General features: G+C 39.0%; 1 protein-coding gene across 2 annotated transcripts in view; it reads left to right on the top strand.

The window, feature by feature from the left end:
• glis1 (GLIS family zinc finger 1) overlaps positions 1-19,810 on the top strand; it is a 267,434-nt gene that overhangs the window by 196,257 nt on the left and 51,367 nt on the right. For both annotated transcript variants that reach the window (XM_062979605.1, XM_062979606.1), the window contains one exon: positions 17,217-17,378. In XM_062979605.1, the coding sequence (XP_062835675.1) occupies positions 17,217-17,378 (162 nt within the window). The remainder of the gene's footprint in view (positions 1-17,216; positions 17,379-19,810) is intronic.

Genomic DNA, 19,810 nt, shown 5'->3' on the forward strand with positions numbered 1-19,810 from the left:
ATCCTGGAAAAAGAAGCAGTTGGAATTCACAGAGCAGTGGTGGAATAAAGCAGATGCTCAAAGGGTTTTCAATAGAGTATCTGGAATGTCTCTCTTTGTAAATCTCTTATTTTAGATATCAGTATATTCTTCAGAACATGAAAATGATGTTCAAATCGCATATCTTTGTAGGGCAGTTGATAATTCCATATTGTCTTCTATTTGGAGACCCAAAGGCTGCCATGAACCTGCCCTGGTCTCATCAATTTAGAGTAAGAAGTCTGCTCTTCTGTTTTCTCTGCTGGATATTGAAAACTTCATTTGTCTGTTATATTACTACTACAGTACTGCTAAATTGTACAAAGACAGAGTTGAGTGCCTCTTGTTGAGATTTATAAAAGCAAAGGAACATCTGCCATTCTGCTGTTTACACATTTACTCCCAACCCCATAGTCTAGAAGGCCTCCAAGCCATTTGATTGAATAATACGTTATTGTATTTTGTCCCAAGCTTTCGAGTTGCAAACATCTGAATTTTATGAGGACTTCATAGGAAGTAAGTTCTCTGAAATGATATAAACATGCATAGATATTATGTTTTCAGAATTGGGACCTTGTGCCCTTTTACTGCAATAATTCTGGCACTGAGTTTCATAATGTTTATTTTTAAAAAAGAAAGAAAACAAAAGCTTTTGACTGCTCTCTCACACATTTTTCCTTATGTGTGAGTAGTAAAATGTGTATAAATGTTAGCCAATTAGTGTTTGTCATGTATTAGAAAGCTTTGTAATTGCTTTGAAAGAAGAAAAAAACATTTCATAACTGCTCAGAAGCTCAGATATTTTAGCAGACAGATGACTTCCTATTGATAGTCATAAATGTTTTGAGAATGAAACATTTCAGGTTTTCCATCTGTAGGCTGTCTGAGATGTCAACAGCCAATATGACCTGCTGTTTCCCTTGTAGGTCTATAAATAAAAGGTAGTTTGTTTAGCTGATCTTGTAGCTGAAAGCAGAGGTGTGTATTAATGAGCTTTCTCTAATAGCACACTGACTCTATTTACAGCTCCGCCACTATGAAACTTTCTCTTCCAGTCATAACTCATTTCTGAAGAAAATGTGGCCCAAAACGGTTTGATTTGTCTGATGGTTTCTTCCCTTTACTGACACCTGAAAGTTATTCTAGACACGAGTTTGATCAAGTATCCCAAGGAAAGCAGTCAGAGTTTGATAATATATGGGCATACATGCTCGTGCCAAATCCCTACATTTATGATGTTGCATAAAAGCAAACAAAAATGCATGACATAATATGATATGCTTACAATCCTTTCAATATAATTTTATATCCAATAATGATTTTTTTCTGGAAGTCAGTGGCAATGAGACTTGAGACCCCATGGGGAAATAGAGCAAGATATAACTAAAGTTGTTTATTATTGACACAACGACGTTGTATGACACAGCAAACAAGATAGATATGCTGGGTTTCGTTTCACAAAATCACAAGTCGAACACTTCCCAAGTGTCTAGGACTGTGTGATGTATTTTCGGATGATCCGTGCAGATCCCAGCAGGGTGGCCTTTTGCAGTTGACAGATCGTGATTTTGTCAATGTCTATTGTTTCCAAATGCCGGCTGAGATCTTTCGGCACGGCACCCAGTTGTTTATTATTATTATTATTATTATTATTATTAGCTTTGCCCAGCCATGCGTTAATGTGGCTTATGGGAATCATTTGTTGGCCAGGTGAAATAGCAGTGAATAGCCTTGCAGTCTCAAAGCCTGGCCGTTTTCTTCTTACGGGAATCCTTGTTTGGTGAGCTAGAATACAATGAATAGTCTCGATGTGGCAGGTATGAATGCTGTTATTAGTCACCTTGATTAGCACGTAATGGCCTTGCAGCTTCAAAGCCTGGTTGCTTCGTCCCTTGGGGAATCATTTGTTGGGAAGTGTTAGCTGGCCCTGATCGTTAATGTAGACAAATATAATTTGTATGTCGGAACAGGGACATTTTGAAAGTGTAATTCCAGCCACATACATACACACACCCACACCCTCAGCCACAGAGATATATATATATATATATATATATATATATAACCTGCCCTATGTACCCCAGGGATCTCTCTCTCTCACACACAAATGTAATACAGTAGAGTCTCACTTATCCAACATAAACGGGCCGGCAGAATGTTGGATAAGCGAATATGTTGGATAATAAGGAGGCATTAAGGAAAAGCCTATTAAACATCAAATTAGGTTATGATTTTACAAATTAAGCACCAAAACATGTTATACAACAAATTTGACAGAAAAAGTAGTTCAATACACAGGAATGCTATGTAGTAATTACTATATTTATGAATTTAGCACCAAAATATCACGATGTATTGAAAACATTGACTACAAAAATGCATTGGATAATCCAGAACGTTGGATAAGTGAGACTCTACTGTATATATGTGTGTGTGTGTGTGTGTGTGTGTGTATATATATATATATATATTATACAAATATGCATAATATAAAGAAATATAACGTGTTTGTAAGTTTGAACAGGGATATTTTGAAAGTGTAACTCCAGACATACACACAGACACACACAGACACACACACACACACAGAGCTGGAGTGACACTTTAAAAGTTTCCCTGTTCCGACTTGCAAATCAGTTCAACTGGAGCCAACCTACAGCACCAATTTTGTTCCTAACTTGGGGGAATTACCTGTGTCTGGAAACCTTAAATAAGGATGATGATTTCTATTTGGTTGGGGATATTTTGGTGGAATGCGGGGGGAGGGCTCCCTTTTCCTCGCTCCCGGTGCGGCTGGTGGTTCTGCCTGGGTTTCGTTGGCGGCGCCCCATGTTCGGAGCCTGCCTTGCAAGTGAGGCTTCTCCTTCCTTTGGCTTCTCCTCCTCAATGCTCCGCAGTGGGAGGAGGCGGGGGAGGCAGTGGCGGGGCTCCAGAGGCAAGGGGAGGGCGCAGGTGGGTCCCTTGAAAGCCCCCTTACTTGGCCTTGGATGCCGTAGGAGTCCTGGAAGCTGTAGTTCGGGCATGGGCCAACTTGGGCCCTCCCTCCAGGTGTTGTGGACTCCAACTCCCCCAATTCCCAACAGCTGGTAGGCCATGCCTGGCCTAACTGCATTCCTTCCCTATAAAAACATGGGAAAGGCTTATTAAAGTTCGGTTGGGCCTCACGCACTGCTGCGTCAGTCTTCAATGGGGGTGGGGGCTGCTGATCCGCGTTTGCGCAGATAGCAATATGGTGTTTTTGGGTTTTTTTCTGTTCTTTCCATGTAATATTGTTAGATTTTTTGATGTAAAAACACTGACCAGATGACTATGTCTTTTGTGGCCAAATTTGGTGTGATTTGGTTCTGTAGTTTTGTTGTTTAAGTTAAGGGAAAAACGATCAGAACATTTTAATATACAGTAGAGTCTCACTAATCCAAGCCTCACTTATCCAAGCCTCTGGATAATCCAAGCCATTTTTGTAGTCAATGTTTCCAATATATCGTGATATTTTGGTGCTAAATTCGTAAATACAGTAATTACAACATAACATTATTGCATATTGAACTACTTTTTCTGTCAAATTTGTTGTATAACATGAAGTTTTGGTGCTTAATTTGTAAAATCATAACCTAATTTGATGTTTAATAGGCTTTTCCTTGATCAGTCCTTATAATCCAAGATATTCGCTTATCCAAGCTTCTGCCGGTCCGTTTAGCTTGGATTAGTGAGACTCTACTGCAGGGGTCCCCAAACTTTTTAAGCAGAGGGCCGGTCCACAATCCTTCAGACTGTTGAGGGGCCGAATTATCATTTGAAAAAAACAAAAAAAACAAATTCCTATGCATACTGCACATGTCTTATTTGTAGTGCAACAACAACAACAACGAAAGAATACAATATTTAAAAATGAAAACAATTTCAACCAACATAAACCTATTAGGATTTCAATGGAAAGTGTAGGCCTGCTACTGGCCAATGAGATAGTCAAGTTAATTAGGATTGTTGTTGTTGTGTGCCTTCAAGTCATTTCAGACTTTGGCCGAGCCTAAAATTAATTATTTATTTACTGCATTTATTTACTACATTCATATCCCACCCTTCTCACCCTGAAGGGGACTCAGAGCAGCTGTATGTACATACAATATATTATATTATTAGCATAACACAATATTAGCATTATATATTACTATATTGAACTATACCACTATACTATTATATAATATGTAATTTATAACATATAATTAATATTATTATATGGTATTACTATTAGTATTATATTGTATAACATAAGATTATTATCAATATTATATGTATATACATTATATTATATTATTAAAACTGATATAAAAATATTATATTATAAAACTGAGGGCGGGGGCCAGGTAAATGACCTTGGAGGGCCGCATCCGGCCCCCGGGCCTTAGTTTGGGGACCCCTGCTCTACTGTATATAGATTATATTTAAGAAAATACTTTTTAGCATTGATAGTAAGAGAAAATGGCTAGCTAGCTACTTTGTTAAAAGGTGTTTCGTGTGTTAAGATTTTCAAATGTAAGCACTTTGACAGACAGGAACAGTATTGGGTTGCTGTGAGTTTTCCGGGCTGTATGGCCATGTTCCAGAAGCATTCTCCTGGCGTTTCGCCCACATCTATGGCAGGCATCCTCAGACCTCACAACCTCTGAGGATGCCTGCCATAGATGTGAGCGAAATATCAGGAGAGGAGAGAATGTTTCTGGAACATGGCCATACAGCCCGGAAAACTCAACGCAACCCAGTGATTCTGACCATGAAAGCATTCGACAACACAAGGAACAGCATTGATGCAGATCCATCTTATTTGCCCAAAAAGTTGAAATCACAAGCCATTTCTGAAATTGGTTTGTCCTATTATTGCTGCTTCCCTTTTACATACTCTCCCCTTAGTTTTTAAATTCCTGTACTGCTAAACCAGTCTGATTTTTAATTCCTCTCCCATTTTTTCCTCAGCCTGACCAATTTGAATTATTTACAGTACTTGAGATAAGGCACAATAGATTACTTGGGTTACTCGTGACTACTGATTTACAAGGCAAGGAAAGAAAGCAAACAAAATGGATGAAGCCAAAGACGTTTGCCTAAGTAATTTAAATAATTTAAAATGAATTTGATTGGTCAATTTGATTCAATGAATTCATTGAATGTAAATGGTTATTAGAATGGGATGGATTTGTTATATCAATCAAATGATAAAACCAGAAACAGAATGAGATTTCTATAGAGATATGCTGTTGATCAACTAAAGCTTCAAAATGCAAATATGATGTATTGGCTTAGTTTTTTTTTCCCCTCCTCTGCTTCACCTCCTTGTTTAGTTCTCCCTTTGGTGTGAACTTTTCCATTTGAACTTAGTTTTAGGGGTGGAGCTTAACCCCAACCCCCCCCCCCCCCCAGAGGTCTGGCTTAGTTGGTTTAGCCCTTTTGGCTCAGAGCTTGGCTGAAAGGTTTTTCCCTCCTTTTTATTCTGTGTCAGAGTTTTAGAAGAGAAGGCCAGAAATTGTCTGGGTTCCTTGGCCTCGCCAATCCAGACAGGCATCCTTAGCACGTATTTTACCAACATAGCTTACCATATAGTTATCACAGTCCAGAATTTACCATAGCAAAGTCCAATATTTTTCCACCAAAATAGTACTTTACCAATATAGCTTAGTGTACTTCACCATAGTTCTGTACTTTACCATCTTAGTTCTGTATTATATCTATAGCCAAGTACTTACCACCATTATAGTCAAGTATTTATTACCAGTGTAACTAAGTTCAACCAACAAACTTCATCTTTGTAATATATTATTTTGATTCACCTTTCAAGAACCCTGACTGAAGTTAACTTTGCCTTTTGTTTCCAGTAAACATTCGGTTAACTTTATCCTGCCTCAAGAGTCTTTATTTTAAGGAACTGAAGTACATCAGAGGGTATACTGATAGCCACCGGGTATAGCCAGACATTATAGTTTTCCTTTTAACCCCAGTGTGTCATCACATCAAACAAAATACATAACATAGAAATAAAACAGAAAATCAAGTTACTAGAAAAGTGTCTGAAAGTAATTTAGATTTGCCAGAACTGAATCAGATTTTGGAAATGGTGGAGATAAGTTGAAGAGTGAAACCAAAATCTTTTCTGAGGAGGAGGCAGATAAGGAAGAAAAAATACACAGATAATTTGAGATTCAGCATTGAAAGGGTTCCCAGTTAAGGTACTATTTACCTTAGATTTAAATTGAAATAGAAATTCAAACCAGAAATCCCTCAGGGACAAAAAAGGATCAACAAGTTGGCTACAATCATGTAACAGATTCCAGCATAGAACATCCTACCAGAAATTACTCAGATTTGATTGGGAAAATCCAATAAATAATGGGAGATTTATTAGTTCTGGCAAAAGATATAGTAATGGCAATAGATCTGGCATTTTTTATCCACCCAAACTTTGGCAGGTTCAATTTCATTTATTCTAAAGTCAATTCTGATGGGAGCAAATAGTCAATTATTAGGATTAAGCACATTTTGCCCTAATGCTATGTATAGATCCACTATAGAAAATGTAACATTTTTTCACTGTCAAGAGGACAGTGAAAGTCTATCTACAAAGAATGCAAAGAATTAGAAGAGGTTGTTTTTCTTAATGCGAGCATAGAACCATAGAATCGTAGAGTTGGAAGAGACCTCATCCAGTTCAACCCCCTGCAAGAAACAGAAAAATCTCATTCAAAGCACCCCCGACAGATGGCCATCCAGCCTCTGCTTAAAAGCCTCCAAAGAAGGAGCCTCCACCACTGTCCGGGGCAGAGAGTTCCACTTTCGAACAGCCCTCACAGTGAGGAAATTCTTCCTGATGTTCAGGTGGAATCTCCTTTCCTGTAGTTTGAAGCCATTGTTCCGTGTCCTAGTCTGCAGGGCAGCAGAAAACAAGCTTGCTCCCTCCTCCCTATGACTTCCCTTCACGTATTTGTACATGGCTATCATGTCTCCTCTTAGCCTTCATTTCTGCAGGCTAAACATGCCCAGTTCTTTAAGCCGTTCCTCATAGGGCTTGTTCTCCAGACCCTTGATCATTTTAGTTGTCCTCCTCTGGACAGAATAGGAAGAATAGAGGGGTAACATGACTTCCCTGGATCTAGAGGCTATACTCCTATTTATTCAAACCAAAATCTCATTGGCTTTTTTTGCCGCCGCATCACATTGTAGGCTCATTTTTAACTTGTTGTCCACGAGGACTCCAGGGTCTTTTTCACACGTACTGCTGTCGAATCAGGCGTCCCCTATTCTGTATCTTTGCATTTCATTTTTTATGCCAAAGTGAAGTGTCTTGCATTTGTCCCTGTTGAACTTCATTTTGTTAGTTTGGGGCCATCTCTCTAATCTGTCAAGATCGTTTTGAATTCTAATTCTGTCTTCTGGAGCTATCCCTCCCAGTTTGGTGTCATCTGCAAACTTGATGATCGTGCCTTCTAACCCTTCGTTTAAGTCGTTAATAAAGATGTTGAACAGAACCGGGCCCAGGACGAAATCCTGTGGTACTCCACTCGTGACTTCTTTCCAAGATGAAGACGACGCATTGGTGAGCACCCTTTGGGTTCGTTCGCTTAACCAATTACAGATCCACCTAACCGTAGTTTTGCCTAGCCCACATTTGACTAGCTTGTTTGCCAGAAGGTCATGGAGGACCTTGTCGAAGGCCTTACTGAAATCCAAATACGCTACATCCACGGCACTCCCTGCATCTACCCAGCTTGTAACTTTATCAAAAAAAGAGATCAGATTAGTCTGGCATGATTTGTTTTTGGTAAATCCATGTTGACCATTAGCAATGACCGCATTTGTTTCTAAGTGTTTGCAGACCACCTCCTTAATGATCTTTTCCAGAATCTTGCCTTGTATTGACGTGAAGCTAACCGGACGGTAATTGTTTGAGTTGTCCTTTCTTCCCTTCTTGAAGATAGGGATCACATTCGCCCTCCTCCAATCTGCTGGGACTTCTCCCGTGCTCCAAGAACTCTCAAAATTGATTGCTAGTGGTTCCAAAATAACTTCTGCTAGTTCCTTCAATACTCTTGGGTGTAGTTGATCCGGCCATGGAGACTTAAATTCATTTAGAGCAGGCATTCCTGGACGACTTCTTTCCCTATTTGGGGTTGGATTTTCCCCAATCCTTCATCCACTCCATGTTGCTGAGGTTGAGGCCGGCTTTCTTTTTGTGAGAAGACTAAGGCAAAGAAGGCATTAAATAATTCTGCCTTTTCCCTATCCCCTGTCAGAATTTCCCCATCTTCTCCTCGCAGAGGCCCCATCGCCTCCTTGTTCTTCCTTTTCCTACCGACGTAAGCAAATAAGTCCTTTTTATTGTTTTTAATGTCTCTGGCAAGCTTGAACTCATTTTGCGCTTTAGCCCTGTGAACCTTTTCCCTATTCGTTTGAATTCTTCTTTGGTGATTTCTCCCTTTTTCCACTTTTTCCACTTCTTGTGCATGTCTTTTTTTTTTAGTCTTAGACCAGTTAGAAGTTCTTTTAACATCCATTCTGGCTTCTTTGCACTTGTCTTGTTTTTATTCTTTGTTGGCACTGTTTGCATTTGCGCCTTGAGTATTTCACTTTTGAAAAACTCCCATCCATCCTTGACTCCCTTGTCTTTTAGTATTGGCGTCCATGGAATGTCGCTCAGTATTTCCTTCATTTTTTGGAATTTAACTCTCCCAAAGTCCAGAATGTGGGTTTGACAATGCAGATGTTGTCTAAATGGCTAGCGTTGTATTTAACTTTACTGTGGTTTGGAAATGATCTATGTTGTTATGAGTGGAGATCTCCACAACATGGAGAATGGTACCAAACTCAGCCGATGCTCCAAATCCCGAGCCAGAATTCAGACTATTCCATGATTTTGGTTAATGCTGAGAAAGTCCCTGATAAGTTGGGCTTGCCTAAGTTTACTCCGGATCAATTCTTTGCAGCATTTGGGCACTACAGGGCTGATCTGCAGCTCTTCCACATTAAGTGGTCAGTGTAGATGTGCTCTTGGACAAAGTTCCATGACCATAAAGTGTTTGGGCACGCTTTAAAACATCAAAGCTACAACAACAGTGTAGCAACTTCAGTTGAGCAGATTTGCAATGCTGCTGACTGCTGCGTGGAAGGAGCCTTTCATGTTCGTTAGGCACTACAAAGTGGGGAAATACACATTAGGTCAAACAGCATTTGGTTTTGTATTACCATTTCTAACTGTTTTATTACTGTTCAATTCATTGGTGGTCAGCAAAGCTATATACAGCAGACTCTCTGTTAACTGGCACCTGTGGGGGATCGGGAGATGCTAAATAAATGTAGTTTCTGGTTGCTTGAGAATTAATATTAAAAGTAGGCTTAACTAATACTATACCTCATACTATACCATAACAGAAATTCCGCATTGACTTGATATCATATTCAAACACAGTAATTAAAAGTAAATTAAGAAAAACAAACCAACTTAGGCTGGATCTACACTGTCCTATATTCCAGTTTCAGAGTGCAGATTACCTGCATTATATGAGTATAGATTGCCATAGAATCCAGTTCAATGAACTTATTCTCCATTCTGAAACTGGATTTTATGGCATTGTAGATCCAATCTTAATATAACCCAGTTTTAGTATAAAAAGATATTTTTAAATTGAACCCATTATTTCTTCAACTTTTTGCTGGTTGCTTGAGAGTTTTGCTTGCTTGAGTTCTGGTTAGCTGAGATCTACTATAATCAGATTGTTTAAAATTTGGAGGATTTCTGCTTTGATTAGATTGGCTTAAGAAGATGACCAACATGTAGCGGATTGATCCTTCAGCCTGCCTAAAATATGAAATTTTAACAGTGAAACATTTCTGATGAAATTGTTTTAATTTTTCTTGCATATATGGGATTTGTGGAGAGTGAAATGTGCATGGATTTAAAAGTGTTTGTGAAATGTGGTAGTTCTCCGAAATATGCATACATGATGTCATAGAAAGACAAATGTGTTTACTCAAGCTACGATTAAAAAATAATAAATCCATTTACAGCTGGATTTTACAGACGCAAAAGATTGTTACTGTTATCCCAGGTGTCAATCTTGAGAAAAATGTGTAAGGGAGTGAAATGAAGGAATGACAGATTAATGCCAGATGTCTGGAGGATATAACTAGTAGCCCTTCTAAGTTTATCAAGTATACTTCTCTTTGGAAACTATATATCAAGCCTTGTTGACATACTGGATATTCTGTAAAATGTAACCAATAAGTTCCATTATAAATAAGTTGAAAACAACTGTGAAGGGTGCCAGCTTTTCAAGGGAACTTAGAAAGTTTTCATAAATGTCCATATATTTCAGAGTGGAGTAAATGTGATGCTGGAAACATTGCTCTCACTCTGAAATGGCAATATTTTATTTAAACAGCTCAATCATTGAGGCCAACTTGTTTAAACACTCGGACATGGAAACCCATTGGGTGACCTTAGGAAAGTGACATTTTCTCAGCCTCAGAAGATGGCAAAAGTATACTCCCCCTGAGCAAAACTTTCCAAGCAAACCCTATGTAGTTACTGCTTTAGGGTTCCATAAGTCAGGAATGGTTTGAAGCCCCAACAACAAAAACAAGCAGATAACCAAAAGTTCTTGGAAGTATGAGATCATGGCATCATCACACCAATAATATGATTGGTGGTTGATTGAAAATGAAATCATTATGATTCAGGATGCTTTTATTTTATTCTGTTTTGCGTTTAGTGGTGCCATTGTATGACCGTATGACAAAAAAAAAAAAAAAAGGCCAAGTGCAGCAAACCAAATGGCACAGAACAGCAAGCAGGATATGAACCAGGGGTGAGCAAGGGAGAGGAATTCTGAGATCTCCCTTCACCCACTTCATTATGAGTGCCTTGAAAATATTAATAAATTATTATCATGCTGGTGCTTTTCAAAATGAGAACAACTCCAGAAGAGTGGTTGGCCATTTGCAATCATGGTAATATGAAGTTTGAAGCAGGTATTTTAACTTGTAGCAGTTTTGCTTGAGACTGAGTTCAGATACTGGAGTCCTGAAAATATGGTTGTTCGTTTCCATCCCGAATGATTGTGCAGAAGTGTTCTTATAGCATGTACCAGAGGAAGAAAATGCAGAACAGGCTGTGTGAATAATTCAGTGATTTAAAGTTGGGGCATTTACGTCAGGGGGCTTCTTTACAACATCTGTATTTCATGGCTTTTCTCTGATCCTCTGGTATGTTGTTGCATTGTTTTCAGTGGAGTCATGCCAGAGCTAGCAACATGTTCAACAGCTAGGGAAAAACGTTGCTCATGGATTACATAATTAGTTACTCCAAAGGAAACGGCAGCAAAATGGCTGTCATCAGGTTTTAGAAGTGGAAACAACACAGTGGATCTTCTAGCCCAGGGATTGCCAACTGTCCGGCACTGAGCCAGATGTGGTGTACAAAGCTCTGCTGTCTTAATAGCTCTATCAAATTTCAAAGAAGGGATCTTGATTTTTTTGGGTTACAGTATATGTGTATGTACTTGTGCACACATAGATTTTTCAAGCGTTGTGAATTGTCCCATAATTAACATTTTTCTCCAGCTGAAATTTTCATTTTTATTTAATCTTTCAGCAAATATTCAGAAACAATGAGAGCTGTGTGTATTTTTTGCACTTGTTTATGTATATATTGACTTCCAATTAATTTTCCTTGAAAGGCAATGGATGGGTCATGTGTTTTTGAGGGAATATTTAGGGAATCACATTTCTTCCTCAGCTCTTCCAACAGTCAGTGGCCTTATTGGGAAAAAAACACTTTATTCAGCAAAATGTGTACCCTGCATACAGACAGTTGTCTGTGGGACTGTTGAAAATGCCGAAAGTTATATCCAGTTGAACATTCGGTTGAGAACTGTTAACAGAAATTTGCTAAGCCCTTTCTTGAAAGTGTTAAAGTAATGTGTACTTGGGCTGATTTGTAACAGTGATTGAGATGATTTTAGAGGGTGAGATACAATCCAGAGACTGCAGAAGAAGAATCCTCTTAATTCATTTCCTGAGTTTTATGGACAACATCTACACTGACCATTGGATGCAGTTCGAAGCTAGTTGGAGCAGTTAGACAACAAACTTCCACAAAAGTGCGTGAAAGAAAGGCCTTAATGCATATCAGTGCTCTGTAGTTAGTGTAATCGCCATCCAAACTTCAAACTGTTTCCAGAATTTCCTGTGTATTTATCTACAGAATTTTAGTCAAGGTGTTCAGAAGTGAGAGTGGGAGGCAAACATGAGTTTTACATTTTCAGTTACCTGGGCTGTAAAAGTTACATCTAATTTAATGTACATTTTCACATTAGTGGAGGTGCAGGTTTGTCCAACCACAATTAAAAGAAAACTTAGAAATCAGGTTGCTTGCTTTTTTTAAAGGTTGTTTTCTAAAATACGTGTTTCAGTCCATAGATTTTTATATACTGGGATTCTGTATACTGTATACTGGGATTCTTCCCCAGTTCAGACAAAACTTCATGCATAGCCTATTCAGTAGCCATTAAGGCCACAAGTAGATTTATTTGATAATTAACAGATGCAGCAAATATATATAACAAAGTAAGCCTATTTCCCCACGCAGTCATATCCTGACTTCATGACATATAAACAGGATCACTGTTTTGTCCCCCTGAGCTAACTTTCAGGTGGCCAGTTCTCGGTGAGAACAGCGTTAGAAGCAATACACCCTTTTGGCGTATTTTAGTGTATTGATAGACTAAAAGGGTGTGACAATAAATAAAAAACAATTTAATGGTAAGAAAAATCAGTATCCAGTCAAATTTCAGGGGAAAGTTATAAAACAGATTGCCTTTCTTTTCAGTTTTTATCTGTGCTGGTTTTTGCCCATGTTCTGAAAGGCACTGAGAAGGGTGGCAATTAAAACACGACTTCTCTAGAAAGTGGGGAAATCCCCTTCCCATCAGTGTGATAAGATTGAGGAATATGGAGACGTGCATATCATTAGATATATATATTGCTGAATCGGCTGTGTATCACTACCAATAGGCAGTAGGTGACTGGCTCAGCTGTATCTCTGCCCATTCCCGACAGAGCAATAAAGAAGGAGTGGCTATTTCTGATTCCCACACATTTTACTCCTTTCTTGTCCTTTCTCATCCTTTTCTCTTCCATTGATCTTCTCATTTGAAAATATATTACACAATAACAGCACTCACAAATCATACCTCCTGTCCTTTCTCTTGAAAATCCTATAGTCACCTGCTCAATTTCTTTCCTCTTATGTGTTATCATTATCTGGGAAAATATGTTTTGATATTTTTCCTTTGCCTCCAAGATTACATGATCCATATTCTGCACACCTTGATACCCAGTATTTGCCATTTTGACTCTACATACAGCAGCCTTCCCTCTGGCAGAAATAAATCAGAGACACATTGAGGTCCTGCTCCCTTAGCACACATTTGAGCTAGATTCTCCCACCCCCTTGATCTAGAAGTGCTGTTCTTTAAACATGGAAAAGTATTCTGCAGGCAGATTTAGAGACACATGTCCCAAACAAGCATAATAACGAAGTGCTGCATACCACACTGAATACATGACTGTTCATCTGCCAAGTTAGGAATTTGAAGTCAAAAACAAATCCTGACTTCTTGAGTCCAACTTGTTCAGAGAGTGTTAAGCCAGAAAGCTCAGTTTGGACATAATGCTAAACAAACATGGGTTTCCTGGTTTGTTTAGTTGCTCTTTCTAGATAAAGGAGCCAAGCAGAAACAATCAGGGAGTGTATAGAAGCACACTGATCATAAATGATAATTCAGAATTGTCAGCAATAATTGTTTATAGTTACAGGCCTTTCTTTATATTTGAATATTTTCATTAATTTTGTCTAGACTGTATTTGCATGCATTAAAAACTTCATATTGCTCTATGACCTGTGGGTCCCCAGATGTTTTGGCCTTCAACTCCCAGAAATCCTAACAGCTGGTAAACTGGCTGGGATTTCTGGGAGTTGTAGGCCCACAGGTTGAAAACCACTCCTATATGAGCAGGGCTGTCCTGAGTAATACATGGCGTTAAAAAGAATGACTGTGATTTCATACAGTTTTAAAGATTTGTTCCACCACTTTTATCTATGTCCAACAAAAACAGAAATAACATCTGATACGACATTTAATGACTCCAGCATTGTCACCCTTTCTTTTCCTCCAGTATGATTTGTAAGCATATTTTGCCTGATGAAAAAAGTAGTGGAGCTTCAAAAGTGTGCATGATTTGTTTTGCACATTGTGGATGGCCAATCAGGTTATTGCTATTAATGGATTTTTATTTTGTGTATGGCTAACCCAGCCACTCTTGAGTACTATGTACTATGAGATACAGCTGCTCCAACTATCTGCCATGTATCTCAATTCCTACACTTTGCCATAGTTTGTTGTTGGTTTAAGCAAGACTGTGTCTTCCTTGTCATCTTATATGGCAGTGGTTCTCAACCCTTTCTTCACTATGGACCCCCTTTTGTGGCTGTGGACCTCTAAGACTTAACTCAAAATTTAAGGCACTAGAATGCATCAAATAATTTATTTTTCATGAAAGTCCTTCAAATTTAGAGGGAAGAGGATATAAGTTAATCTGTTAATGCACACACTCCTATTATAATATTTTGAGTGTAATAATTCCATATACATTTAAAATAATAGTATCAACACTAATAATAGTTAATAATTAATGTTAATCCTTTCCAGACCCCCTGTGACAACATCATGGATCCCTAGGGGTCCCTGGACCCCAGGTTGAGAACTACTGTTGTATGGTCTAGTCAGGGAAGATTATCATTTAAAGGTTAACAAAGGCCACTCACTCTCCGAAGACTATTAACAGTTATGGCCTTGCAGCATCATAGCCTAGCACATGCAGTGAAACAAAGGTTTACCTTTAATGCCTTCTCAGAGGAGAATGTTGCACCAAGCCCTGGAGGCTAACAGCATAGTTCCCAGGGCACTCTATATTGTCACTTGGGATAGAACTGGGGTTAATCCTATGAGACCTGAAATAGTTTCATGCTAGATCTCAAGGAAGTCTTGCAAGGCTACAAATCTCACAGGATTTCCTAGGAGCATGGGCAGGCTTGCATATAAGCCTGCAAACACCATGGGTGGTCATTTTCAGATGGGCCTTCATTGTGACCCATCCTTCTGTCTTATGATTCTCAGGCTGTGACTGGTCACATTTGGAGAATCCTCCCCCCCCCCCCCCAAATGTTCTTTTAGCATGTGTTGTTGCCTTCTCTGTGATTGCTCCTTACTCCCTGTGAGAACATCTTTTGGACTGTCCAGTTGCTCTATTACTATTTTGGCTCATCTCACAGATTGGCTGATAACATAAGTCTTGAAGACACTTATAATATACCCATGGCTTGATATTCTGCTTGAGCATTTGTTACCTGGAAACCATTGAGCCCAGTGTCCCTTCTACTTTTCTTGGTCTACATATTGTCTGCTAGAGAGGAATTATATGTGAACATAGATTATTGATAGTTGAGCCACTGTAAACAGGCTTCCCCCATGTGATGAGGGGGGGGGGAGCCATGACGGAGTGGGGCATGGGGGACCAGGTCCCCACGCCCCCTGAGCAAGTGTTGCTGGGACACAGTGATACCCATCAATTCCAGCAGCCACATGTGATGAGGTGGTAAGACACAAAGTAAGATTAAAATGGCAGGAAAAGAGATTCTACCTAAACATTAGGAGAACATTATTGACAGTAAAAGCTGTTCAACAGTGGATTGTGCTGCCTTGGAGTGTGATGGAGTCTGCTTCTTTGGAAATATTTAAACCCAGGCTAGATAGTCAACTCTCAGGAATGCTTTGATTGTGTTTCTGGATGGCTAGACTGGATAGCCTTTGTGATCTCTTACAAATCTATGAGCTTGGAAGTATTATGTTACAGTATTAAATCAAAATCTTTATTATGGTCATAGATCTGCATAAGTGGGGTACAGTCTTATAGAAGCATGTACATAAAATCTAAAAGGCTAAAAAAACAAAGGTATGTTGAGGGGTAAAACACAAAACTCTTTAGAGAAGGGATTGGACAAAAAGGGATGGAGAGAGAGGGAGGAGGGAGGGAGATTGGTATGAGCATTCAGGGCACAAGTCTGAGGGACTGGGGTGAAAATAACTGATTTACATTTCAATTAGCTGATAGTTGGATTCAATTAGCTGTTGGATCCGGTCATCAATCGGCGGATTTTAAGTGCTGTTGCACAAAACTTGGCAGTATTGTAGATTATAACTGGATTGGTATCTGAGAGCAGCAGGTTAGTGTTACAGTAAGCTATAATGGTTGAGTGCCCTAGAATATTATATTATCTTTATTGGAGGCTCTAACAATATAGTGATGTGTGGTATTAATGTATGTTGCATAATACACTGTTTTTTAAATACAGACTTCACTATACTAACCAATATGAAGATCACTTTTCAAGAGGCTGCTGCCCGCAATAGAGATGGGAGACACCTTTTCTAACTTTAAAATAGAGGAATATTAATAGCAGTACTTGTTTTGACTGTGTAACATATTGAAATCCGACAATGGTAATGATAGCTAGTCACCGACTAGTGATGAGAATCAACATGAGAGACACCTTTTTTTGATATGTATCAAAATATGTATTTATTTGGGGAATAATACGCTCTTTTTTGTATTTGCTTAAAGGGATATATACAGCCATGTTTCTCTTTATCTCCCATCTTTTCATTTTTCTGCTGTGCTACTTCATTATTCAGAATAGTGTGCTTTTGTGCTTGGCAGCCAAATGTCTGATTCCTCTCAGTAGCTCTGGTGTCAATACTTCATGGTGTTCGTCATGTTGAAGAAAATGTCCCCGCATAAGCTGAACACTTGTTCTTTCTTCATGTTTAAGCTTCTTTACTTAAACCGTATCCTGAAGCCTTAACACCATGCATGCAAGAACACAGTGTTACAGATGCTTATGCCATGTCGAGTGATGGATTAAAGCAGCGAAGCAGAATGTGTTTCAACCATAAATGTCAGCAGATGTTCTGAATTCTGTTTGATTTGTTGCATGTCCAGTTGGATTGGGTTTTTTTCAGACATTATATTCATTATTGCAGGATGTGGTTTATTTAATAAAGCTTTACAGTGGGTTTTTTATGGCTTTATTGTAGTTTGAAGGGTGCAACAAAGCATTTTCCCGACTTGAAAACCTTAAGATCCACCTGCGGAGCCACACGGGTGAGAAGCCTTATCTTTGTCAGCATCCTGGCTGCCAGAAAGCTTTCAGCAACTCTAGTGACCGGGCCAAGCATCAGCGAACACACCTGGATACTGTAAGCATGACGTTATTCTATATGGCCTTCTATGGGGTGCAGACATCTTAGTGGGGCTTTTCCTTTCTTTCATGAAAATTTAGCATCCTAGTAAACTTTAATGTGGGAAGAGGAATGGGAGCAGTTGTGCACTTTTAGAAAGATAGTACTTGAATAATATATTGAAAGATTTTGTGTGTGCTTTCTTTTATTTATTCAAGTATTTCTATCTCACTTTTCACTCATAATCAACATTGATTCCTGGACGTTTATATTCAATACAAAAATTTAAAATTGACTTGATATTGTACATAGAAAAAACACAGGCTCACAGGAGATAATAGAGTCAGCAGCAATATTTGATACACTTGTGAAGATGGAAATAGTCCCATAGGTCTAACTAAAAATGGGAGCAAATAAGGATAAGGTCCCTTTAGATAAGGATGTTGATCTCCTGCAATGAAATTTTCCTTCATTCCTCACATTTCTATCATTTTGAAAAAGAACTCTGAAAATCATCCACACCTAGAATGCATATATTTCTGTGTTTACATTCTCATGCTATTTCTGTCTTTCCCCTTTCTTTTAATGTATACAGTGTATTTTAAATACTTGACTGATATTTACAGCTAATGCAATGTTAGAAATTTGGGGACTGGAGGAAAACTCTCATTGGGAGGTGGCACAATTCTTATGGGTGGGATAATGCCCTCATTTTGCTCTTTGCATGGCTACACTCCTGAATAGTTTTACACTGAAGTTAAATGATAACAAAGTGGAGCCAAACAAGTCATTGGCAAAGGGCATTCCAAAACTAGGGGCAGCATTACAAAAAAGTATTTTCTATGCAGTTAATCTCAGTGAAGGAGGAAGGCTATGCCCTTCAAGCTTATGTAAAATGATATAGGAGTAAGTATATCTTAAGGTGCTTGGAAACAGATAAACACCAGACTTTGGAAGTTTGCTCAGAAGTACACTGGCAGTCAGTGAAAAGGTTCTTAAAAACAGGTAATATATATTCATTTAAAATTGCCCCACTAAGCAGTCTTTTCACCTGTGTCCTGTGTGTATGGAACTTTCCCAATCACCTTCAAAGGAAATCTCACATAAAGGCGTGTTCCAAAATGGAGATTACCAATGTGAAAATAAGATACGTCATCTAAACTCTTCCTCAGAGTGTAGTGGAAGCTCCTTCCTTGGAAACTTTAAAAAAACAGAGGGTGGATGGCTATCAGTCAGGAATGCTTTGTGCTTTTCCTGCATGGAGGGGGTTGGACTAGATGACCCATGCGGTCTCTTCCAACTCGTATTATTCTATAATGCTATGATTCTATACTGGTGAAATATCCTTGGCTAAAGGGGCCGGGCTGTGGCGCAGCTGGCTAGTAACCAGCTGCTATAAATCACTACTGACCGAGAGGTCATGAGTTTGAAGCCCTGGTCGGGTTAAGCCTCCGACCATTAATAGCCCCGGCTTGCTGTTGACCTATGCAGCCCCAAAAGACAGTTGCACCTGTCAATTAGGGAAATTTAGGGACGCTTTATGCGGGAGGCTAATTTACAACACCATAAAACTGCCAGCAAAACACGAGGAAAGGAATGCGGAAGTACAGTCACTACTGGACGGTGAAGCAACAGCTCCCCCTGTGGCTGGAATTGTGAAGCTGGAAAGATGTTAAAAATGCCTCTGTGTCTGTCTAAAACTGAATGTTGTTTGTCTGTTGGCATTGAATGTTTGCCATATATGTGTTCATTGTAATCCACCCTGAGTCCCCTTCGGGGTGAGAAGGGCGGAATATAAATACTGTAAATAAATAAAGCAAGGCTACAGTGAGCCAGTAACATAGTACTAACTGGCAACTTTCTTTTCAAGGTTTTGATGCCCTGAATAGAACAGATGTATAACTAGGACAATAGGGGATTGTGTTATCCCAACTAGCTCAGAAGTTATGGTATTTCTGATACAAGAGCTATCATACATAAACTGATGTTAGTAGCAGAACACCAAAGTCCAATTCATTGCTGTTTTGCATTTTAGCAAATGTATACTGAACAAAATTCAGCCTAAGTTTTCCATGCAACTTTTCATGGTCCCCAACACTGTCTCTTCCCAAGCCCATTTTAGAAAACAGAAATAATAGTATTTATAACCCGCCCTATCTCCCCAAGGGGACTCAGGGCGGTATCCAACAATTTTAAAAATGGCAAACATTCACTGCCAAACATACGAGCAACAAATCAAATCAAAACAATAAGCAGAAATTGCTGAGCCCTCACTTCATGTCTTTTAAAAAGACCTGGTACCTTATGTTTAAATAGCAGGTCAGAGAATCGGGGGTTTCTGAAGACATCTTTTCTCATCTTGGAGAAAAATGGTGGGTGTGATTATTGAGAGATCACCCCAAACAAGAGCTCAGAAAGGGCAAAACAGTCATCTAGACCGTCAGAATTTG

Source organism: Anolis carolinensis, chromosome 4, assembly GCF_035594765.1.
Source record: "Anolis carolinensis isolate JA03-04 chromosome 4, rAnoCar3.1.pri, whole genome shotgun sequence".
Lineage (NCBI taxonomy): Eukaryota > Metazoa > Chordata > Lepidosauria > Squamata > Dactyloidae > Anolis > Anolis carolinensis.